Raw genomic sequence first — 24,833 nt, 5'->3', positions numbered from 1 at the left:
GTAGCTTGGAATTGGCCACATTGGGAGTGTTGACACACAGAAGTCCACGAGCACCACAAGTCAGGCCTCTTTTCCTCTCTGAGAGTGGACTGTTTCACGTTTACCATCCCACCACTGGACACAGCATTCTGAAGGCAGAATTGAACGTGGGATATAAATAAGAAAATCAAGGCTGGCTCCAGGCTTCTAGACTGCCTGCTTGAGTACATGAGCTGTGGGGTCGGGAAGGATGAAGGTGATGGAAGTTCGAGTGTTCCCATCATAGGGAGGAGGGAATCTTGTCTCTGGGATTGAGGAGTACGACATGCAGGCAAAGAGGAAGGAGAATCATTTCTCTTCTGCAAACCAGCATGGGATTCATTTGTATTTAAGACCCAATGGAGAACCTCACCAAGGCTGGGGAGGCTGGGGCTTGGCAGGAATAACTCCTGAGAGCATGGACATGAGTGTGTAGTTCATGGCCACGGTCCCCAGGAGATGGATGAGAGATACCTGGGATGTGTAGATGTGACTTGTTTCTCACATTCCAGGCAGATATCCATGCTTCAGACCTCAGAGCAACTTCCCATGGCCCCTGCTGAGTACCTGGTATGAAGACACAGCTCTGGGGCATCAGGGACCCTGAGAAGGAGCAGCAGGAGGTGTGGGGAAGTGGGTCTCAGGGGGAAGCAAGGCACTTGGGGGCAGAGTCGTGGAAGCTTCTAGTTGTTCCTTCTGTTAGGCCGGGTCCCTCAGGAAAGGAAGCAGGCAGCAGAGACTGAGGGTGGCATGTAGCAGGGGAGGAAGGAAGGTGCTGTGGGACCCATGTTCACAGTTAATTATCTGCTCATCATTCCAGAAATGCTCCCCATGTGTCTCCTATGTCCTCAGTGCTATTTTCCTCCTGGGACACCTGTTGTGAGAGGACAGGCAACTTCTGACATTGGACTCTTCCACCTCAGCTTTCCTCCCTCCCCTCCTCCCTTCCCCCTGATCCCCCAATCCTAACCCCTCCAGTGTGTCCCACACAGGGTCAGAGTGGAAGCCGTCTTTTGAGCAGCCATCTGGCACTTGTCAGCCTTCCTCTAAATGTGGACATCTTGTAGGCAAAAGAGCACCAGTGCTCAAATAATCTAGAGATGATCTCCAAGGGATCCTCCCACCGAGCTGCCTCTCATTCATCCCCTCTGCCCACTTCCTTCCCAGAAGCCCAAGAACGCTGTGCACATTCGTTGAAAGGTTTGACCACACTCACCTCTTACAGACCCTCACACAGTTCCTGGGAGTTGAGAACCTGTCAGAGGGATCCCTGAGGTTCCTGAGGGTATTGAGTTAGGTGTATCACCTGCTCTTTACTCCAGGTGGGTGCTGACCCTGTGTGACCTGTGGCCTGCCCCTCTTCCTGACTTGGCTACTTCTAGGTCTGATCTTGGCCAGCCATCACTGTCCCACAACTTACAGTCAGGCCCACACTTCCTGTGGGCATAGATGGCAGAGAGAGCGATGAGCAGCAGCAGCTTTGGGCTCAGGGTGACAGCCACCAGGAATGGAGTAGACAGCTCTTGGACTGGAAATGAAAGGATAGGAGGCACCATCAGAGGGGGCACCCAGGAGTCCCTTCCCTGGGACCTCCACTTACGTCATATGAGGCCACCTGGCCCCATCAATGCTCTGAAGGCCAGGAACCTCCACTGCACTGAAGACTGAGGTAGACTTCAGGGTAAGAAGTTCCTTATCTAATGTACCCTTCTCAGGGTACCAGGTGTACTTCTTGATGGAAGGGTTGGATAGAATGAGTGCTCAGTAACCCAGCGATGTGGTTTACTGACTCGGTCCTCACACCCAACAGGGCAGGTTGTATATCCTCTTTCTAATGAGAAAACAGGCTCAGAGTTTATGGAGGGTCATAAGATGAGTGGGAAACCCCAGGGAAATCCGTCACCGGTGTCTCGTAGGATCACTCTGACACCTTGTCTTTTGTCTGCGGCATGTCCAACATCTCAGGGTCATAAGAACGAATGTCAGCCTGGCCTCGAGTAGAGTGAGGACAGATGTCACTGTGAGTGAGGTGCAAGTTTGCCCTGCTTTGCTTTATGTCTGGGGCTCGATGACCTCATGTTTTCATGTGCTGAGGGAGGCCTCAGGGTGGCCTGACCTCATGAGGCCTGCTGTCTGGACAACACCCTGGGGAGGCAAGGAAATGGGGTCTAATGCTGGAGAGGGGCTTCTAACACCATCCAGCCCACCTGGACCCCAGTGCTTACACCAGCTGACATCTTTCTGTTGGACATAGAGGTTGGATCTGGTAGCACAGCTTCATATTCTTTACCTTTTCACAATAACTGGTTTTTGCTTTTATGTTTATGTAGTGAGATTGAATTAATCTTTTGAAATATATGGCATAATCTTAAAGGAAGGAGCAGAGAGCTCACCGTATTAGCCCCTGGCATGTTGGAGGATGGCAGGTCTTGACTGGGTGGCCCTTTGGTCTTTTTCTCAGTTGACAGAGCTGTACTGCCCATGTTTCACTTGCTTAGAGGGGAGCCTGCAGCAGATGACTTCAGGAAGTGGGGGTACAGAGGTTTAACCCCTCCACTCCATTTAAAACAACTCGAAAAGAGCATCCAGCTGGCCAGCCCTCTGTGCATGGGCCATGTCTTGCTGTTCTGTATTGTGTTCAACATCTCCCTTTGCCAGTTCTGCCCCCTTCCCTCTCTCATGCACGTGGATGGGGCAGCACTTCAGAGTGAGTTTCCCCTTCTGCTATGATCCGAAGCCAGCTCTAATGTGCGCATTTGGACCTGGTCTCTTTCAGTCGGCTGGCCAAGAAGTCCCCAGCCCTGGTGGCAGATAGAGCAGGGTAGGTCCAAGATATCCTGGCTCCACACTCCAGATTCCCTGGGGAACAGAAGGCGGCTCAGGCGTGGCATTAGAACAAAGAAAGGCTAGTTGCAGTAAACTTTGTTCCCATTAAAAAAATGAGCAGGAGCAAGCAGGAAATAAAAAAGAGGAGAAAAAGCCATGAAATTAAAAACAAACAATAGAGAAAATCACTGAAACAAAAGTGGGTTCTTTGGAAAGATCGGTAAAATTGAAAAATTTCTGGCAGTTCTGACAATGAAAAAAATGAGAAATGGCATATTTTCGACATCAGGAATGAAATAGGGGATCACTACAGACCCTACAGACATCAAAAGGACAAGGTAATATCATGAGCAGCTCTATGGGCAGAAATTCAACAACTCAGAGAAAATGGACCAAATTCCTCAAAAGCACCCCTCCCACAAGCATCCAGTATAAAATGAAGAATTTGATTAGCCCTAGCTATTCAGATTTTTTTTTTCAAATTAAAAAAAAGAAGTGTAGTTGTCCAAGTGTTTCACAGGAAAATTCTTTCAATCATTTACAGCTGAACTAAAACCAAGTTAGGTGACAAAATAAAGTTATACTGGAAATTTTGGGAAAATCTGAATATATACTCCATTTTAGATGCTCTTAGGGAATTCTTGTTAATTTTACAAAGTGTGTAATGATATTGCTTTCATAGAAAAACCAATTACATTAATCATATGACCACACAAGTGTGGGCTCCGTTTGCAACTGGTTGTGCATCCATGACTAAGTCATTAGTGGACACAATTACGCAACTTCTCCATACTTGTAGTTTTAAGGGAAATCATTAGTTCTCCCCTTCCTATCTCTACGCTCCCAGCTGAGCTGGGAAATGCATACTCGGAGAAGCCAGTGTTGACCCAGCAGTGAGGACAATGTCATAGGGCATGTTAGAAGGATCATGGGCCTTTCAGAGGTATTGCAGAGCAGACTCCTGGAAAACTGGCTCAAACTCCTCCTGATGTTACATGAGAGAGAAAGAAGAAATATTTTGGTGGTAGAAAGGGGACTCTAGGTCTTTGGGGAAAGACCCTGCTGCTATAATTGACACATGTTTGTTGTACATGTTCCTGGTTCCTGTCTTCAGGGACTGGGGTTCCCTTGACTAGTTTATTTCCTCACCTACTCTAAGGGCAGGAAATCTTTACCATCTGGCCCTCACTGCTCCCTGAGTCCCTTCTGTAAAATTCCAGGTCACAGGGTTGGTTGAAGCAGGAAAGATCAGAAATGAACTCTTAACTACAGAGAACAAACTGATGGCTACCAGAGGGGAAGAATGAGGGGAAGGGCTAAGGGGTGATGGGGATTGAGGAGCGCACTTGTGATGAGCACCGGGTGATGTACAGAAGTGTCGAATCACTGTATTGTGCACCGGGAACTAGTACGACATTGTATGTTAACTATGTTGGATTTAAATAAAAATTTAAAATTAAAAAAAATGAACTGGAATTGGCATAAAGTAAATGTGCTGTGAGCGATCGTGAATATTGCTGGTCTGCTGTCACAAACAAGGGGACGAAGGAGACCCCAGGTGTGAGCACACACGGTCACCGGGAGCCTGGTCAAGACTCAAATCTCCAGGTCCTCAGGGTCCCTTCCAGAATTTCAGAGTGGCAGGTGCAGACATTTCCTGGGGTGGTGATGGAAAGGTCTAGAAGGGATAAGAGAGCAGGCCCAGGTGAGAAAGAGCAGGAGCAGGGGGTGGATGGAGGGGTAGGGACTTAATCACTGTCAGGGGAAGGAGCAGGGGGCAGGCCACTAAGAAGAGGATCAATGAGGTCTCACCCTGGTCCTTCTGGTGGGCAGAGGCCACAAGGGTATGGTTTTTGGTGACCGCGGGCTGCCCGTCATGCTGCACCTGGCAGGTGAACACCACATCTTCCCTGTGGGCGGACGAATTCACCAGGAGCCAGCTCGTCCAGTTAAACGTCCCATCCTTGTTCTCTGTGAGGTTCGAGGCCGTTGAGGCTGTTTCTGTTCGGTACATGTTTCCGTTCTCCAACCAGGTCAGCTGTAGGCGCTGGGGATAGAACTTTGTCACTTGGCAAGTGACATTCACCTGGTCCCCTGCCACGGGTTGCTGGGAAACCTCGAAGGTGGGCGGAACTGAAACAGCACAGAGCAGAAGCTCTGACCTTATGGAACAGACAGATCACAGCGGAAGGCTCGAGAACTTAGCTCCCCCCACACAGCAAGGGAATCACCCAGAACAGTGCTAGGTATGCAGCTGGTGCTCAAACACTGAGGGTAGTGTCTGCATATGAATGAAATCCCTAAGCACAGTGCCCAGCACACAGTAGGTGCTCAAGGACTGGTAGCTCCTATTAGGCTAAGAATGAGTGAAATCAAGATACTCAGTCCAGGGGCGCCTGGGTGGCACAGTGGTTAAGCGTCTGCCTCTGGCTCAGGGCGTGATCCCGGCGTTATGGGATCGAGCTCTACGTCAGGCTCCTCCGCTATGAGCCTGCTTCTTCCTCTCCCACTCCCCCTGCCTGTGTTCCCTCTTTCGCTGTCTGTCTTTATCTCTGTCGAATAAATAAATAAAATCTTTAAAAAAGAAAAAAAAAGATACTCAGTCCATGGCATGCAGTTGGAATAGAATAACTGTAGCAAAATAAATGACATCACCAAGGACACGGTGGCTTGGATTACAGCAGGTGCTCAATAATTGGGATTGCTATGGTAAAGTAAATGAACCACCCAGCACAGTGCTGGCACACGGTAGGTGTTCACCCCGCAGCTGCCATGAAAACAGTAGGGGATGACGGTGCATCTAGGTCAGGGGTGACTGGGAGGGTCTGTCAGATGTCAACCCCGGGCAGTGGAAGGCCTGGGGCAGAGTGGGGGAGGGGCAGGCCCAGAGACTTGGAGGCAGACCTGGGCTTGAGCTGGGGTGAGGGATATCTACCTCGGAGGACCGCAGACAAGTTGGCAGTCCCACGGAGAGGAGGGCCCCCCTGCAGGGTCACGTGGGTCACCTCGCAGATGACCTGGGAGCGAACGTCCCCCGGGGCCAGCGCCAGCCTGGTCGTGCTAGAGATGGTGTAGGAAGTGCCGTGTCCCTCTGCATCCACGGTGGTCTGGGAGGCTGCGAGCTCATTCCCGTTTTTGAACCATCTCAGGGTGATGTTTCTGGGGGAGAAGCCGTGGGACTCGCAGGTGAAGCTCACTGTCTGCTCAGGCGAGGCCCTGGCCGCGGGGCCCGACACCACGGGGGGAGAAGGTTTGGCTACAAGAGGAGCATTTATGATCAGTAAGCATGACTGTGGTCATCAGCAGTAAGGATACGTGTGTGACACCTTGGAGAACCCTCGGCCCTTCGGATAGTGTGGGGAGGGTGGTGTCATCTCCTCATCGCACAGAGGAGGACCCCAGGTTCCATAGCTGAACTCTGAGTCGGAGACAGGGCCCAGGTGCAGCTCCAGGCCTAAGTTCAAGGTCCCACTTCTCTTCTCTGCCAGGTGACTTGCCACCAATCTGGGCACAGGAATGACATTTCTGATGGGTGTGACTCTTGGCATCAACCATCCTACCTGCCTCCCTGCAAACCTTACTGAGGTCAGAGAGTCCGTGCAGGGGAAGCAGGGGCAGAGCGGGACCCCCATTTAAGCCAGAACCAGCCTGGGCAGCCCACAGGAGGTATGGCCGTGGCACAGCGTGGGCTCCTCCTGTGTGACATGGGACAGCAGGCATGTCTCCTTCCTGGGGTCGCAGTGAGGGGCGAGTGAGGGAATACAAGCAGTTCTGCTTGGAATTTATCACTGAAAATGCACATGGAAAGGAGCAGATGAATCAGAAAGCCTCTGAAAGTTAAGTCAGCCTCAAGAGAATGTTAAACTCCCGCTCTGAATATTCTTCCCAAGGCTTAATAAATAGATCCAGCTTGACCACGTTTGGGGTCAAGGTTTTGGAAATTCCCTGTGATCTCCTTACATGTTCAAATAGTGACAACGTTGTGAGGGAACTCCCCCTGCGTAGTCTCTGTCTATACCTCGCCATGGAGCCGACCTACTTGGGTCCAGGCACAAAGGCGCTGCCCCTCACCCCTCATTGCATCCCAGGCGGACTTCCCATGGCCTCCAGCTGTTTCATCTACAACAGAGCAAGGGTCCCACATTTTCCATCCCGACAGTGTCCACCACCCTCCTCTCACCCTTTGAGATTCTCCACTGCAAGCATTCATGGGGAGGGTCCCTCTGGGTGCCCAGACCTGCTGACCTGTAGCAACAGAGGGAGGACGTGGGGTCCCTACAGCTGAGTCTAGAATATGAACTCTTGCCCAGGGGACCCAGACACCCTCCAGGATGTGCCTGCCAGTCACCCTCAGTCTGCAGAGCCAGGAATGGGGTGTCTGGTGTTGCTGGGATTGCGGGGGCCCCTCTGCTCCGTCCAGGCTGCCGCTTCAGGCTGCTCCGTGAAGAAGAGCATCGCACAGAAGGGAAAGCGTCCTGATGCTCTTAGATGTGAGGAACCGTGTCCTCTAGGAACAGGCTCAACTCTTCATGAGTTGTTTTGGGACCTGTGTGATCTGGGCGTGCAAAGCTCTCCTCATGAGTGTTTTAATGCTTATTGCTGAAAAAGGGAACAATACAAGATTTTCAAGGAGAAGACTGGAAGTTTCTCTGCTTTGACCAGCACAGTGAGTGTGCAAAGAGCAGTGCTGTGAGTCAGGGTGTGGCTCCCGTCCCTGGTCAGGCCAGATCTGCTCAGCCTCAGTGTCCCCATCCATAAAAGGGGCTGAGATGGCCCCTTGACTTCATCCACTGTCACGCAGGGCATCACAGTGTGGGCAGCTTGGGGAAGAGGAAGGCGCGCTCTTCTAGGAGGCACAGGTCTGCCTGGTGCTGAAGCCACGTACCAGCTGTGGCTCCAGGCAAGGGAAGCATCACGGGAACTTCTGTAATGTCTGCACAGTCAGGATAAAGCCTCCTTCAGGCTTATGTCCAGGCGCTGTGGGGAGACTCAATCACTATTACGGGAGTCAGGCCAGAATTGCATGAAGCTTTTCTGGACGGACCCACAACAAATGCCTAACCTCTGGCATCTTCTCTGCCCATGTGGTCAGACTATACAGTGAGCCTGGGCCTCTTCTCACTGTGATTTTTCTGAAGCTGAAAGAAAGAAAGACATTGTCCCCCCTCCCTGTGTGGGTGCATTTGTCCACACTGGAAGGGAAGGGAATGTCAGCCTCATGAGAGAGGAACCCTTGCCTGTTTTGTTCCCTGCTGCTTCCCCCACACCCAGAGCAGAGCCTGCACACAGCAGGTGCTCAGTAAGTGCTGAGCCAAGAGAAGACTGGCCACATAGAAGGGAGTGCTCTCTGGAGGCAGGGGTGAAGTAGGACTTTGTGACTGGGCAAGTCACTCAGAATTTCAGTCCCTCATCCTGGAACCAGAGGGCTGGTCAGGAGTGGAAAAGGCGAGAGCTGTGGAGTCCACAGACTGGGGTTCTGGAGTTTCGCATGGTTTTACAGCCGTGTGACCCTGAGCAAATAGCATGACCTTTCCGAGCCTCAACTTCCCTGATCTGTGAAAGGGGCTCAAGTCAGGGGCACCCACCACAACACCTGGTTCTTCACTGTTCCTTAGACAATGGAGCGCATTCTTATTTACTTGTCACCAGCAGGGGACAAGGAGGCCCAGGCCATACTCACCGCTCACGGTGACCTGGGTGCCGGGTCCAGACTTTAACTCCACATCAGGGCTGCCTCTCTGGAACTTCACACAGTAGTAGGTTCCGGTGTCTGCTGGGGTGATGTTACTGATGCGGACGGAGAAGTCCATGTTGTTTCTCTTTGTGTAGTCTGAAACATTTGTTACTCGGGGGAAGTGGCCTCCTCTGAAATTGTAGACTGACTCCCGGGCTGGCCCTGTGCCCCGGAACCACGCAACTGGCCCAATGGGGAGCAGAGAGGTCACGGTGCAGCGCAGAGTGGCTGTCTGTCCGGTTGCGACAGACACTGACTTGTCAGGCTGGATCACCTGCAGCTCCTGCTCTCCTGCCGCACCTGGAGGGAAACAGAGCCGGCATTTATTGCTCCTGACGGGATCCTGTACGTCCCCTCAAGTGTTTATCCACAACAGCTCACTGACTGAGTGCGCACCGTGAGCGGGCCTGGGGCTCAGCACGTCACATGGACGCGCCATGCAGCCCTCCCCACGAGCCTGTAACGTGAGACCCCATCACCAATGAGGAAACTGAGACACAGAGAGACTCCGTGATGTGTCACACAGCAGGTGTGAGTGCCTCAGCCTCTCTGAAGTGTCGTGTTTCACCCAGTGTTTCTGGTTGTCCACTTTCTGGCCTCGTGGCGTGTTGCACTCTCTGGACCCTTGCATTCAGGGGGACCCCGAGACTTCTTTAGACCACTGTGTGTGAGCTGAAGGGAGGGATGTGTTATGTGGGCTGTGCATTTCACTTCCAGATCCTCTGTTGGTCCACTTCCCTCCTCCACACGCACGTGCACGTGCTGGGTCTGCTGATCAGTCTGGACACGTGAGTGAGGGTGATGACAGAGCTTCCACACAATGAACAGGTAGGTTAAATGAGAAGTAGAGTAGTGTTCAAATCCCTGGGATTTTCCTCCATAGTCCAATCATATCATATTAGTTTCCTAGTGTTGCTGTAACAAATTATTAAAAATGTAGTGTCTGAAACCTGCATAAGTGTACTATCTTGTATTTAGGGATCAGGAATCCAAAGTTGGTGTTGTTGGGCTAAAACCAAGGTTCAGCCAAGCCGCATTTCTTTTTTCTTTTTTAAGTTTTAACTTTTGTTTATTTATTTTCAAAAAAAATTTTTAAATTTTTTTTCAGTTCTGTAGAGAACTCTTTTTTAAATTTTAAAATAATTAGTAAGAATGGGAAGAAGAAAGGGGTGGGTAAAAAGAAGGGAGAATGAACCATGACAGACTATGGACTCTGGGAAACAAACTGAGGGCTTCAGAGGGGAGGGGGGTGGGGGATCGGGATAGGCAGGTGATGGGTAGTAAGGAGGGCACGTATTGCATAGTGCACTGGGTGTTATACGCAACTAATGAATCATCGAACTTTACATCAAAAACTAGGGATGTACTGTATGGTGACTAACATAATATAATAAAAAATCATTTTAAAAAAAGGTATAATAAAATATCAAGAGAAAAAATCAATTGACCCTAATGTAAGTTCTATTTCTGCACTTTCTTTTTTTAAAATTTTTTTAATAATATTTTTTATTATACTTTCATGGGGGAAAGAACAGTCATAAGATGCTGGGAAAACTGGATATCTACATGCAAAGAATGAAGTTGAACCCTCACCTTCCTCTATATAGACAAATGAGCTCAAATTGGATGAAGGGACCTAAATGTAAGAGTTAAAACTACAAAAATCTGAGAAAAAAAATTGTAGGTAAATCTCATGATGTTTGATTTGGCAATGATTTCTTGGATATGACCACAAAGCACAAATAACCATATATATATAATATATATATATCTGTAGTTTTGACTTTATCAAAATTAAAACTTTTTGTAGCAGAGGACAAGAGTGGAAGGACAACTCACAGAATGGGAGAAAATCTTTGCGAAGCATATGTCTCATACAGGATTAATAACCAGCATACTCCTCAATTTCATAAAAACCATGCATGAAAAGCCTACAGCGAATATCATTCTCAATGGGGAAAAGCTGAAAGCCTTTCCCTTAAGATCAGGAACATGACAAGGATGCCCACTCTGGCCATTATTATTCAACATAGTACTAGAAGTCCTTGCAACAGCAATCAGACAACAAAAAGGGATAAAGAGTATCCAAATCGGGAAAGAAGAAGTCAAACTGTCTCTCTTCGCAGATGACATGATACTTTATATGGAAAACCCAAAAGACTCCATCCCCAAACTACTAGAACTTATAGAGCAATTCAGTAATGTGACGGGATACAAAATCAATGCTCAAATCACTTCCATTTCTATACACGAACAATGAGACTGAGGAAAGAGAAATTAGGGAATCGATTTCATTTACAGCACCAAAAATCATACGTTATCTCAGAATTAACTTAACCAGAGACATAAAGGATCTATATTCTAGAAACCACAAATCACTCTTGAAAGACATTGAAGAAGACACAAAAAGATGGAAAAATATTCCATGCTCATGGATCGGAAGAATTAACATAGTTAAAATGTCTATGCTACCCAGAGCAATCTACACTTTCAATGCCATCCTGATCAAAATACCAATGACATTTTTCGAAGAACTGAAACAAACAGCCCTTAAATTTGTGTGGAACCAGAAAAGGCCCCGAATCACCAAGGAATTGTTGAAAAGGAGAAACAAAGCTGGGGGCATCACGTTGCCGGATTTTAAGCTATACTTCAAAGCTGTGATCACCAAGACAGCATGGTACTGGCACAAAAACAGACACATAGACCAATGGAACAGAATAGAGAACCCAGAAACGGATCCTCGGCTCTTTGGGCAACTAATCTTTGACAAAGCAGGAAAGAACATCCAGTGGAAAGAAGACAGTCTCTTCAATAAATGGTGCTGGGAAAATTGGACAGCTATATGCAAAAGGATGAAAATTGACCACTTTCTCACACCATACACAAAGATAAACTCCAAATGGATGAAAGACCTTGATGTGAGACAAGAAGCCATCAAAATCATATAGGAGAACATAGGCTGCAACCTCTTTGACATCAGCCACAGCAACTTTTTTCATGACACATCTCCAAAGGCAAGGGAAACAAAGAAAAAATGAACTTGTGGGACTTCATCAAGATAAAAAGCTTCTGTGCAGCCAAGGAAACAGTCAAAAAAACTAAGAGGCAGCCCACAGAATGGGAGAAGATACTTGCAAATGACACTACAGATAAAAGACTAGTATCCAGGGGCGCCTGGGTAGTGCAGTCTTTAAGCGTCTGCCTTCGGCTCAGGCCGTGATCCCAGCGTTCTGAGACCGAGCCCCGCGTCAGGCTCCTCTGCTGGGAGCATGCTTCTTCCTCTCCCACTCCCCCACTTGTGTTCCCTCTCTCACTGGCTGTCTCTCTGTCAAATAAATAAATAAAATCTTTAAAAAAAAAAAATACTAGTATCCAAGATCTACAAAGAACTTCTCAAATTTTATGTATTTATCTGACAGAAAAAGAGAAGGCACGAGCAAGGGAAGCTGCAGGCAGAGGGAGAGGGAGACGCAGACTCCCTGCCGAACAGGGAGCCTGATGTGGGGCTCGATCCCAGGACTCTGGGATCATGCCCTGAGCTGAAGGCAGACGCTTAATGACTGAGCCACCCAGGAACCCCTGGGGGAGGTTTTTGATCACTGCTACAATCTCTTCATAATTATTCGGTCTGCTTAAATAATCAATTTCTCCCTGTTTCAGTCTTGGTAGTTTATAGGTTTCCAGGAAGGCATCCATTTCTTCCAGGTCGTTTAATTTATTGGCATAAAGCTGTTGATAAAAGTTTCTAATGATCGTTCCTATTTCATTGGTGTTGGTTGTGACCTCTCCTTTTTCATTCATAATTTTATTAATTTGGGTCCTTTCTCTATTCTTTTGAATAAGTTTTGTGAATAAGTTAAGCAGAGAAAGACAATTATCATATGATTTCTCTCATCTGTGGAACATAAGAACTAGGAAGATTGGTAGGGGAAGAAAGGGATGAATCATGGAACTTTACATCAAAAACTAGGGATGTACTGTATGGTGACTAACATAATATAATAAAAAATATTATTATAAAAAAAAGGAATAGAGAGCCTAGCAATAAAGCCTCCATATATGGTCAAATGATTTACAACAAGAGTGCCAACACGATTCATGGAGAAAAGAACAGTCATAAGGTGCTGCGAAAAATGGATATCTACATGCAAAGAATGAATTTGAACCCTCACCTTCCTCTGTATAGACAAATGAGCTCAAATTGGATGAAGGGGCCTAAATGTAACAGCCAAAACTACAAAATTCTGAAAAAAAAACCCATAGGCAAATCTCATGACGTTTGATTTGGCAATGATTTCTTGGATGTGACCACAAAAACACACAAAACTGTATATATCTATATCTATAGTTTGACTTCATCAAAATTAAAACTTTTTGTAGCAGAGGACAAAAGTGGAAGCTCAGCTCATGGAATGGGAGAAAATCTTTGCAAAGCACAAGTCTCATACAGGATTAATAACCAGCATACATAAAGAACTCTTACAATTCAACAACAAAATAACAAAGAGCCCAACTAAAATGGACCAAGGACTAGAATAGACTCTTCTCTAGAGATCTTCTCATTCAAATGGTTAGAAAGCACATGAAAAGATGCTGAACATCACTAGTCATTAGAAAATGAAAATGAAAACCACAATGAGATATCCCTTCATCCATTAGAATGCCTTTTATCAAAAACAAAACAAAGCAAAACAAAATACAATACAATGAAATAAAAATATCAGAAAATAAATGTTGAGGGGCGCCTGGGTGGCTCAGTTGGTTAAGTGTCTGCCTCCAGCTCAGGTCCTGATACCAGGGTCCTGGGATCGAGCCCCACATCGGGCTCCCTGCTCAGCTGGGAGCCTGCTCCTCCCTCTCCCTCTGCCTGGTGCTCTGCCTACTTGTGCTCTCTCTCTCTCTGACAAATAAATAAATAAAATCTTTTTTTAAAAAGAAAGAAATGTTGAGCGTGTTGTGGAGAAATTGAAACTCTTGTACGTTATTGTTAAGAATACAAAGTGACTAACATAACATAATAAAAAACTATTACAAAAAAGAGAATACAAAACGATACAGTCACTGTGGAAACTGCAGTATTTTCTCTAAAATTAAATATAAAATTTAGATATATGATCTAACAATTCCACTCTTGGGTAAATACCCCCCGAATTAAAAGTAGGCACTCAGATACTTGTACATCAATATTCATGACACCATTTTTCATGATAACCGAAAGGTAACAGAAAAAATTCATTTCTATCCATAGATGAACGGATAAACAAAATCAATATATACAATCAAATACTGTTCAATCTTAAGAAGCAATGATGTTCTGATATGTTTGATAATATGGATGAACCTAAAAAATATTATTCTAAGTAAAATAAGCCAGATACAAAAGGACCAATATATGATTCCACTTATAGGAAGTACCTAGAAGAGATGAATTTTATTTCATTTTTTAATTTATTTTTTAAATAATTTTTTATTATATTATGTTAGTCACCATACAGTATATCCTTAGTTTTTGATGTTGTGTTCCATGATTCATTATTTGCGTATAACACCCAGTGCACCATGCAATACGTGCCCTCCTTACTACCCATCACTGACCTATCCCAATCCCACACTCCCTCCCCTCTGAAACCCTCAGTTTGTTTCCCAGTCTGTAGTCTCTCATGGTTCATTCCCCCTTATGTTTACCCCCCTTCATTCTTCCCTTCCCTCTCCTACCAATCTTCCTGCTATTTCTTATGTTCCATAAATGAGTGAAACCATATGATAATTGTCTTTCTCTGCTTCACTTATTTCACTTATCATAGAGATGAATTTTAGATGCAAAAAAGTAGACTAAGGTTTGCCAGTGGTTTGGGGAGAAGAGGAATGGGGAATTCTTGCTTAATGGGTGCAGAGTGTCTGCTCGGGATGTTGACAGAGCTCCTGAAATGTACAGCGGTGCTGGTTTCACAACACTGTGAATGTACTTAATGCCACTGAATGGTTTTCTTAAAAAGGTTGAAACATTAGATTTTGTGTTATGTGTGATTTAGCACAATACGATCTATGTACTCAGATAGGGAGATCATCCAGGTAGAGACTTTCATTGCATTAAATGGCCTGAGGAAAAAGAGTACATGTATTGTTCCAGAGGCTGGTAGATTTGACAAACCTGCCCTTCAATGGGGGAGGTAGAACCGTGGGAGAAATCAAGCAAAGGGAAGAGCAGGCTTCAATCGTGTTCTGAAAAGAATCGTGGGTGATTCTATGTCTGGACAACGAGTTATGCATTAAAGGAACATGAGTCACCTTCAGGCAATCACTGAACTGCAGGTACAAGACGTTGCAGTTGGATTTCCCTGCCTCAGTGACTAGCCGGTCTTTGGAGACATCAAGAAATACAGAATCATTCCTTCTTACTTGAAGTGTCCTACAAACCAGGCAGGGATATAAATCAGAGGAGCAGGCTGCTGGTGCAGCACACGTAGGCTCAGGGTTCTTTTCTATTTCTCTTAGCTGCCCCTCGGGGAGAAAATCTATGCTTCACCCTTGCGGCGTGTGAGCTGGGAAAACCCATGTACTTAGCAGTATTTGCAACCAAACATGCCTCTTAATGAAGCCACGTGCTATTACAGGCGGGTCATGGGTGTGCCAAGGAGATTGGGTGGTTTGTTTTGTTAGTCTGGAAAAGAAGATTGGGGTCAGCAAGCTGAACTGCTAGGACAAAAATGGGAAGAAATAGGAATGCGTGTTGGGGGGAGAAATGGAGGGAATATGGGAGGGAAGAGGGAAGAGGATCAGAGGGTCAAGAGGAGCCAGGGAAATGTGAAAACTCTGTCATCTGTATATCTATAATCCTCTTTCCATCTCTGGCCCAGGCCTTGCCCCTGAACTCCAGATTTGTGTGTCCAACCAGCCATTTGACAGTTTTCTTAGATAGAAATAAACCTGTCATAGTTAGCATGTCCCCAGCTGAACTCCTCAATTTCTGCCACATTCTTGAACATCTCAGCTGAGGCACCTTATTTTCCCAGACACTCAGGTCCAAAACCCTTGGAGCTTTTCTTTCCCACCCCAAATCCTATACATCAGGACACCTTGAGCTCCCCTTCTGCCTGCACTCACAGTCTGACCTCTTTCCCCTTTCTCTCCTGACTGCTTTCTTGGTTAAAACTGCTTTTTCCTGTTGACATGAGTGCAGTGAGCTCTCAAATGCTCTAGTTGTTTCTATCTATGTGCTGTGGAAGTCTCTTCTCAACCAAATGCTAGATTAATTTAAAACTCATGTTGGGTCATGTCAGTTATGTCTTCAAAACCTTGCATTGGTAACCAGTTCACTTAGAATAAAAGCCCAAATCCTTAAACAGAGCAGGAGGATTCTACTCTCATGCTGTTCCTATGCTGTTCAGGAAGTCTCTTCCTCCAGAAAATACATGGCTCACTCCCCACCTTCTCATAATCTTTGCTCAAATCTCCATTCTCAGTGATGGCCACTCAGGCTACCTGTTTAAATACAACCCGCCCTGAAGATTCTGACATTGTTGTATCCAGCTGTACCGTTTTTTGGTTTTTGGGTTTTTTTTATTATTATTTTATGTTAGTGACCATGCAGTACATCATTAGTTTTTGATGTAGAGTTCCATGATTCATTATTGCTTATAACATCCAGTGCTCCATGCAATATGTGCCCTCCTTAATACCCATCACTGGGCTAACCCATCCCCCCTCCCTCCTCCCCTCTAAAACCCTCAGATTGTTTCCGGGAGTCCATAGTCTGTCATGGTTCGTCTCCCCCTGATTCCACCCCCCCTTCATTTTTCCCTTCCTTCTCCTAATGTCCCCCATGCTATTCCTTATGTTCTACAAATAAGTGAAACCATATGATAATTGTCTTTATCTGCTTGACTTATTTCACTTAGCATAATCTCCTCCAGTTCCATCCATGTTGATGCAAATGTTGGGTAATCATCCTTTCTGATGGCTGAGTAATATTCCATCTTATATATGGACCACATCTTCTCTATCCATTCGTCTATTGAAGGGCATCTCGGCTCCTTTCACAGTTTGACTATTGTGGACATTGTTGCTATGAACATTGGGGTGCATGTGGCCCTTCTTTTCACTGTATCTGTATCTTTGGGGTAAATACCCAGTAGTGCAATTGCTGGGTCATAGGGTAGCTCTATTTTTAACTTTTTGAGGAATCTCCACACCGTTTTCCAAAGTGGCTGTACCAACTTGCCACCAACAGTGTGAGAAGGTTCCCCTTTCTCCACATCCTTGCCAACATTTGTTGTTTCTTGCCTTGTCACAAAGTGCTGGAACAAACAATCCTATAATTTGTATGTAACCGGAAAGACCCCAAATCGCCAAGGAAAGTTTGAAAAAGAAATCTGGGGGCATCACGTTGCCTGATCTCAAGCTATACTACAAAGCTGTGATCACCAAGACAGCATGGTACTGTACTGTTTTATCTCAACACTCATCACTTGCTGTATTCTATGTTATTTATTGATTTGTTATGTCTACTCTTTCCTGTCCTTTACTTCATGATGATATAACTTCCACGAAGGCAACTACTTTGTCTCTTCTATTCACCAGTGTGCCCTAAGTTCATGTACCAGTTCTTGGTACCTATTAGGCATCCATAAATATTTGTGTAATGTGTAAATTGTCCAGTGCAACACCTTTCTGAGACCCTGAATCTATTTTCAATGTAGGATTTCTCAGGAAATTCTCAGGAAGCTGTTTCCCACATAGATGACTTGGAGGAAACAACCATTTGCATATACCCAGAAAGCAGAAACACCCAAGAGAAGCAAACCACAAATGTTCTTCCCCACACCCCACCCTTTCCCACATCCATTGGCAGATCTGCAGAAATCTCATGAGATGGAAGTGGGGCCACCGGGTTTGGGAAGAGCAATGGTTAGACGCGTGAGATCCAGAATCAGGCTGCCTGGCCTCCAGTCTTAGCACTACCATTTACCAGTGAGTGATTTTGGACCTTTCTGTGGCTCCTTTTCTTATCTGTAAGGTATGGGTGATGAGAACGTCCAGCTTGGATACAAAGATCACATGACATAATAGACGTAAGCATTTCCAGGTGTGTGGCACATGGAGAGTGCTCAAAAATCTAGAAAGTTATCACTCATGAGATTACATGAGGCATGGAGGCATCTGTGGACACTAGATGATTGGGATTGGGATGTATATATAATTATAGCTGCAGATCATACAGGCAGGAGTCCCCATATCATTTATCCCCTCCTTTCCTCCCCCAGGAATGTTTGTATGGTTATTACCCTGAAACATCATTTTCACTCCTGGCCATGTGAATGGGAAATTTACAAAGTGATGCAGGATGATTCCTGAGCAAATATTTCCTCCTGTGGTCCCTGCTCCCCAGGCTGCCTTGGGTAACTGGACATTAGGTCTCTGAAATTTACAATTGACAACACCCAATGGCCACTTCATCACACAAACCATCCCAACTTAAGGCCGGAGACTGTGCGATAATAAGAAGACAAATATAAAAGTGCAGGGAAATTGATTTATTGAAGCAAGATGTTGAAACCTTTACATTTTCCAGAAGAGGTGATTATTGAAAGACAGACATATTAGTCTATAAGATTCATATGCCACATTTCACCAGGATTTTCTCCTGAAACAGAGAGAGGAGAGAGAAGTTCAGTCATGATGCCCCTGGGGGTGACACCTTAACACAGACTCTACTCACAAGATCTCTGTGAAGCTTCAAGCAACAAAAGGCAAGTAGAATGGGCACAAGACAGGAAACCAGGGAGGATGGTAAACTAAATACACCTGACACAATCACAACAAATGATGCAAGTCAGGAAAAATGCATTTCCATAGTCTGGCCAATAAAGCCTGAGGTGACCCAAGAGTAGGACTCGGGTTTCTAATGGAAGGAGGAGCAGCCCAGGATTTTTTTTCTCTGCTTTCCCAGGGTGAAGGACTGTAATTTTTCACTGCAGTGGGGATATGGGGGTGAGAGACTAGAACAAGGATGGGAGGGGACTTTGGTAATACTGCTTTCAGGAGAGTCCCAGGTTCAGGGTGTGGAAAATCAACCAGATGGCACATGTCTTCTCAGCACTGAACACCCAGCCCCCGTGGGCCTTTGTGACTGAACCTCATAACCTAAATCCAGCAGTGGATAGGTGGAGAGACTTCTGGGTGATGATCTTCAAGCTAGTTTCTTCATCTCTTTCTCCAGTTCTCTTCTTCTTTTAGTCTTTTAAGAAGATAATTTGCTCACAACTACAAATGCTGGTGGGGATATGGAGCAACAGGAGCTCTCATTCATTGCTTGTGGGAATGGAAAATGGTACAGTTATTTTGGAAATTAGTTTAGCAGTTTCTTATAAAAGTAAGTGCAGCCTCCCCATATGATCCAGCATTGTGTTTCTTGGTATTTATGCAAAGGAGCTGAAGATGTGTCTGCACAAAATCTGCACATGATGTTCATGGCACTTTCATTCATAGTTGTCAAAATTTGGAAACCATCCAATGTTCTTCAGTAGGTCAATGGATAAAGAAACTGTGGTATCTTCAGACAATAGAATGTAGTTCTAAAACCTATAGAATGAGGTCTTAAAGATGAGCTGTAAAGTATGAAAAGGCATGGAAGAACCTTACATACATATTACTAAATAAGAGAAGCCAACCTGAAGAACTGCATACGTAGTGTATGATTACAACTCTAAGACATCCTGGGAAGGCAAAATTATGGAGACTGTAAAAGATCCATGCTTTCTGTGGTTTGGGAGGTGGGGGAAAGGATGAATATGCACAGTGCAGAGGATTTGCAAGCTGGGACACTACTCTGTATGAGACTATGATGCTGGATACTTGTCATTATGTATCTGTCAAAACCCATCAAATGTACAACCTGAGTGGAATCTAATGTAAATTACTGACCTTGAGTGATAAGGATGTGTCCATATAAGTTTGCCAGTTGTAACAAACATACCATCAGGTGTGGCATGTTGATGGTTTGGGAGGCCATGCATGTTAGGAACTGAGGGGTTCATTTGGATGCTGTGTGCTCTGCTTGATTTTTCTGTGAACCTAACACTTCTCTAAAACAATAAAGGCTATTGAAAAAAGGGAAACATCTTCTCTTCCAGCAAGAAAACAATCAGAAAAAAAATGAATCAATGGAATTGTCACCATATACATATAGTTGATCAACCTTCTGGAAAATCTAAGATAATCTACTAAAATAGTGTTAGGGCTAATAGAAGTTCACTATGTAGCTGAATATAAGATTAGCTTGTAACTGTCAATCACATTCCTATAAACCTGCTAATACCATTCAACATCATGGAAAAAATGATGCCATTGACAACAGAATAATAGCAGCAACAAAAACACGTTGGAATATACTTAAGTGGAAATATACAAAACTTTAAGGATCAAATAATCAAATTTTACTTAAAGATATAAAAAGGAATTTTAAAATATAGATGAACACTTTGTTCTTGAAGGAAATAGTAGAACATTAAGGAAGCCCACTCTTCTCTAATTATTTTACAAAATCCAATCCAGCCCACATCAGAATCCTCATCGGATAGTTTTACACTGTGTGTTGAACTCTGAAGTGCTGGATCTGTCAAAGGAGAATGTGTTCATTCACTGAGCAGTGTGAGCGGTGTGTAAGAAACCAACCGTAGGGTCAGACTACTGGGTTTAAGCTCAGCTCTTGTACTTTCTACTTGTGGGCACATCAGCAAGATGCTGACTTTCTTAGCCCGGTGCCTCATCTGCAAAATGAAGTGATAACAACAGTGTTTATCTCATGGGATTTATGTTAGGATAAATGAATTAATACAGGAAAAACACTCAGCACAGTGTCTGACAGTAATATCAGCTTCATGCTTAGGTAACAAAAAGGAAAATATACAAACAAAATGTCAAACAAAATAAATCAGCTCACTGCCAAGTCAAATCTCAACCGGAATGTAACTGACTCCACCAACGAGGAATGTTTATTTATCCTAAATGGGAACAAAGTGTGCTTCAGAAATTTGGTTTTGATTCCTTCAGGATTTCTCTCATGTTACAGTGGGATTTCTCTAAGTTAAAATTTCTCCCATGTTACTTTTGATTTTAAATTCCTAATCACTGAGTACTGGAACTGAAGGTATAGGAGAGTGGTGAATGGCCATAGATGTTAGTTATCCCCAAGCCACACAGGGTCTCTGGGCTCCTGTTCACAGCAGGAGACACTGGTCACATGGGTCCTTTTAGGTGAGGTTGAAATTCTGGGGATTCTCTAGGGCTTAAGTCTTTTAGTGGTTTACATATACATGGGACATGCAAAGGTCTAAGACATCACTTCTGGATTATAAGGTCCACAAATAATGTTACAATGGATATATCATGTGATCACACTGGTTGTCATGTTCCATTTCCCATCCATTAAGCATTCTTTTTCCAATTTATAAAGACAGAGGCATTTGTAACCCATCAGATCTTACACAGCAATGACTCCGTGTACAAATATCTAGACTCCAAAAAATAATTGAAAGTAATATTTTGTGGTACACCCATTTTTTTTCTATAGGAAGTGGTTTCTGATCCTTGTTTTGGATAACATCAAAGGACCTAATTTAGCTGGGGATGATAAATCATTTTTTTATTATGTTATGTTAGTCCCCATACAGTACATCATTAGTTTCTGATGTAGTGTTCCATGACTCATTGTTTGCGAATAACACTTAGTGCTCCATGCAATACGTGCCCTCCTTAGTACCCATCACTGGGCTAACCCATCCCCCCTCCCTCCTCCCCTCTAAAACCCTCAGATTGTTTCCGGGAGTCCATAGTCTGTCATGGTTCGTCTCCCCCTGATTCCACCCCCCCTTCATTTTTCCCTTCCTTCTCCTAATGTCCCCCATGCTATTCCTTATGTTCTACAAATAAGTAAACCATATGATAATTGTCTTTATCTGCTTGACTTATTTCACTTAGCATAATCTCCTCCAGTTCCATCCATGTTGATGCAAATGTTGGGTAATCATCCTTTCTGATGGCTGAGTAATATTCCATCTTATATATGGACCACATCTTCTCTATCCATTCGTCTATTGAAGGGCATCTCGGCTCCTTTCACAGTTTGACTATTGTGGACATTGTTGCTATGAACATTGGGGTGCATGTGGCCCTTCTTTTCACTGTATCTGTATCTTTGGGGTAAATACCCAGTAGTGCAATTGCTGGGTCATAGGGTAGCTCTATTTTTAACTTTTTGAGGAATCTCCACACCGTTTTCCAAAGTGGCTGTACCAACTTGCCACCAACAGTGTGAGAAGGTTCCCCTTTCTCCACATCCTTGCCAACATTTGTTGTTTCTTGCCTTGTCACAAAGTGCTGGAACAAACAATCCTATAATTTGTATGTAACCGGAAAGACCCCAAATCGCCAAGGAAAGTTTGAAAAAGAAATCTGGGGGCATCACGTTGCCTGATCTCAAGCTATACTACAAAGCTGTGATCACCAAGACAGCATGGTACTGTACTGTTTTATCTCAACACTCATCACTTGCTGTATTCTATGTTATTTATTGATTTGTTATGTCTACTCTTTCCTGTCCTTTACTTCATGATGATATAACTTCCACGAAGGCAACTACTTTGTCTCTTCTATTCACCAGTGTGCCCTAAGTTCATGTACCAGTTCTTGGTACCTATTAGGCATCCATAAATATTTGTGTAATGTGTAAATTGTCCAGTGCAACACCTTTCTGAGACCCTGAATCTATTTTCAATGTAGGATTTCTCAGGAAATTCTCAGGAAGCTGTTTCCCACATAGATGACTTGGAGGAAACAACCATTTGCATATACCCAGAAAGCAGAAACACCCAAGAGAAGCAAACCACAAATGTTCTTCCCCACACCCCACCCTTTCCCACATCCATTGGCAGATCTGCAGAAATCTCATGAGATGGAAGTGGGGCCACCGGGTTTGGGAAGAGCAATGGTTAGACGCGTGAGATCCAGAATCAGGCTGCCTGGCCTCCAGTCTTAGCACTACCATTTACCAGTGAGTGATTTTGGACCTTTCTGTGGCTCCTTTTCTTATCTGTAAGGTATGGGTGATGAGAACGTCCAGCTTGGATACAAAGATCACATGACATAATAGACGTAAGCATTTCCAGGTGTGTGGCACATGGAGAGTGCTCAAAAATCTAGAAAGTTATCACTCATGAGATTACATGAGGCATGGAGGCATCTGTGGACACTAGATGATTGGGATTGGGATGTATATATAATTATAGCTGCAGATCATACAGGCAGGAGTCCCCATATCATTTATCCCCTCCTTTCCTCCCCACTCTGATCTAGCACGGAAGGGGAACCCCAAGGCAGCACTGGCCAAAGTTCTCCTCATTGCACCAAGAGAGAAGTTAGTTTGTTTGGTAGAATGATGTGTGTATTCTAGCAGTGTTAATGAGAGAGAAGCGAGCATCCGAGGAGCACAGAGGAATGCTGCCTATGTAAATGAATATTTTCTCAAAGTCCAAATCTTCCTCCCCAGTGCCCAACATGGAGTAATGACAAAGAGCATTTTGACGTTGGATTTTTCCCAGCCTCACACCCCAACAATTGCAGCACCCAAAGTAATGTTTGTTAATGGCAATGAGCATAGACAAAGCAGTCTCCTATGACAGCCTTTATAAGTAATGGAGAAGCGTGGGGGAAATCCAAGGTACAGAGAGAGAATATGGCTAACGGATCAATCAGGTCAACTGGCTGCTAGCGAGGTCACTGTTTTCCGGGGCCTTTCTTTAGTCCCCTAGCCACAGTCTATACCCCCCATATTACATCTGCTCAACAGGCAATGACTGTGCTACCACGCAGACAGGACAAGAGGAGGAGGGTCACTGGGTGGAAAGTACCACCAGTAATCGACACATTATCATTTACTAATGTGGATCAGTAGTATCAATGGTGTTCAAGCATGCTGTGTGTGCTCTCTCTATCACCTGGTTCTCATCATGGGAAACACCAGGCAAACCACAACTGGGGGACATTCCACAAAATGGAAGGGTCATGGAAGACTGATTGGAAGAGACTAAGAAGCCATGCTAACTACATGCGATGTGGGTTCCTAAGAGCTTGGTGGAGGGTGAGAGGTGGGTGTAGACAAGTACAAAAAGAGGGTGAGTAGCTGAGAGAAGGAACCAAACACGTGTTCAGAGTGCATTTCATGTAGACTGGACATGATGTGAAGAGAAAAAGGAAAGCCTTTTCAAAATCCTGAGTGTGTGCCCTCACGTGTGTACCCTACCTCACACCCAGTCGTATGTGTACAGACACACAGACACACACAAACATGAGTGCATTCCAAGTGTATATACAGTGTGTGGCCCAGCATGCTGGTATACAAAGAATTTTGAGGATTAAATGAAATTGTAATACATGTTAAATTTCAGTAAACATTTGGCACATAGGAAACACCCAAGACATCATTAACAAGAGTTTGGGAGTACAGCCAGCACAAGTGGAGTCCTGGCGACCTCTGAGTGGGATGAGTGATGGCTCTTTTGTTTGCCTCTCTGTGTTTTCTGACGTTTCTGCAATTAGCCTCCACGGAGGAGGAGCCAAGCAGCATAACATGGTTAAGAGGATGAACTGTGGAGCTGAGTGGCCCGGACATGAGTCCCAGCTGCTCCACTGACTTAGGTAGGTGACTCTGAGCTGGTTGGTCTCTCTGCCTCAGCTTCCCCATCTGCAATCAGGAGTCCAGTCATAGCTAATAGGCGGGTGTTGTGAGGATTAGATCAATTAATTCACATAAAGTTGTCATTGTTACTAATCGGAACATTGTCTGTTTGGACACCCCTGGTAACCAGCTGCAGGTGACAGATTCATAGAGGAAATGCTCAGATCCCTGATTTCATGCTCTCAGATGAGACCCTGTCCTTGGCCTTCTGTGGCAAGTCAGGGTAGCACACCTGTGTTTATGTACAGGGGCAGGGAGAGGGTGAGGAGGCAGGGAATGGGGAGTCCCCCCCCCAAGGCAATGCTCACCTGTGAGTCCCAACAGCAGAGCCAGCAGCAGGTAAGGATGAGGGCGGGGTCCGGAGGCAGGGGCCGACATTGTGGAGGCCTGAGGACCCTGCTCTGTGCACATGTGTGTGCTGGAGAAATGGGGCCTCTATTCTGTGGGGGAGGAACAGCCCGCCCTTCCTGTGGTAGAAGAGGAAGCATCTATGATGCAGTGACATGGCTGTGAGGCAGT

The 24,833-nt window shown here is 45.1% G+C and overlaps 1 protein-coding gene across 1 annotated transcript; it reads right to left on the bottom strand.

Annotated features, from left to right (window-relative positions):
• Nucleotides 1-339: 339 nt before the first annotated feature.
• Nucleotides 340-24,777, bottom strand: LOC103674375 (signal-regulatory protein beta-1). The gene is made up of 6 exons (XM_008703283.2): nucleotides 24,623-24,777; nucleotides 8,525-8,878; nucleotides 5,780-6,100; nucleotides 4,657-4,977; nucleotides 1,439-1,546; nucleotides 340-892 (listed from the first exon to the last, which is right to left on the bottom strand). The coding sequence occupies exons 1-6, from the start codon at nucleotides 24,723-24,725 to the stop codon at nucleotides 873-875; spliced, it is 1,227 nt and encodes a 408-aa protein (XP_008701505.2). The 5' UTR covers nucleotides 24,726-24,777; the 3' UTR covers nucleotides 340-872.
• Nucleotides 24,778-24,833: the final 56 nt, after the last annotated feature.

Source organism: Ursus maritimus, unplaced genomic scaffold (assembly GCF_017311325.1).
Source record: "Ursus maritimus isolate PB19 unplaced genomic scaffold, ASM1731132v1 scaffold_22, whole genome shotgun sequence".
Classification (NCBI taxonomy): domain Eukaryota; kingdom Metazoa; phylum Chordata; class Mammalia; order Carnivora; family Ursidae; genus Ursus; species Ursus maritimus.
Note: the sequence above shows the minus strand (reverse complement) of the source record. Positions and strands in the feature narration are given on the sequence as shown.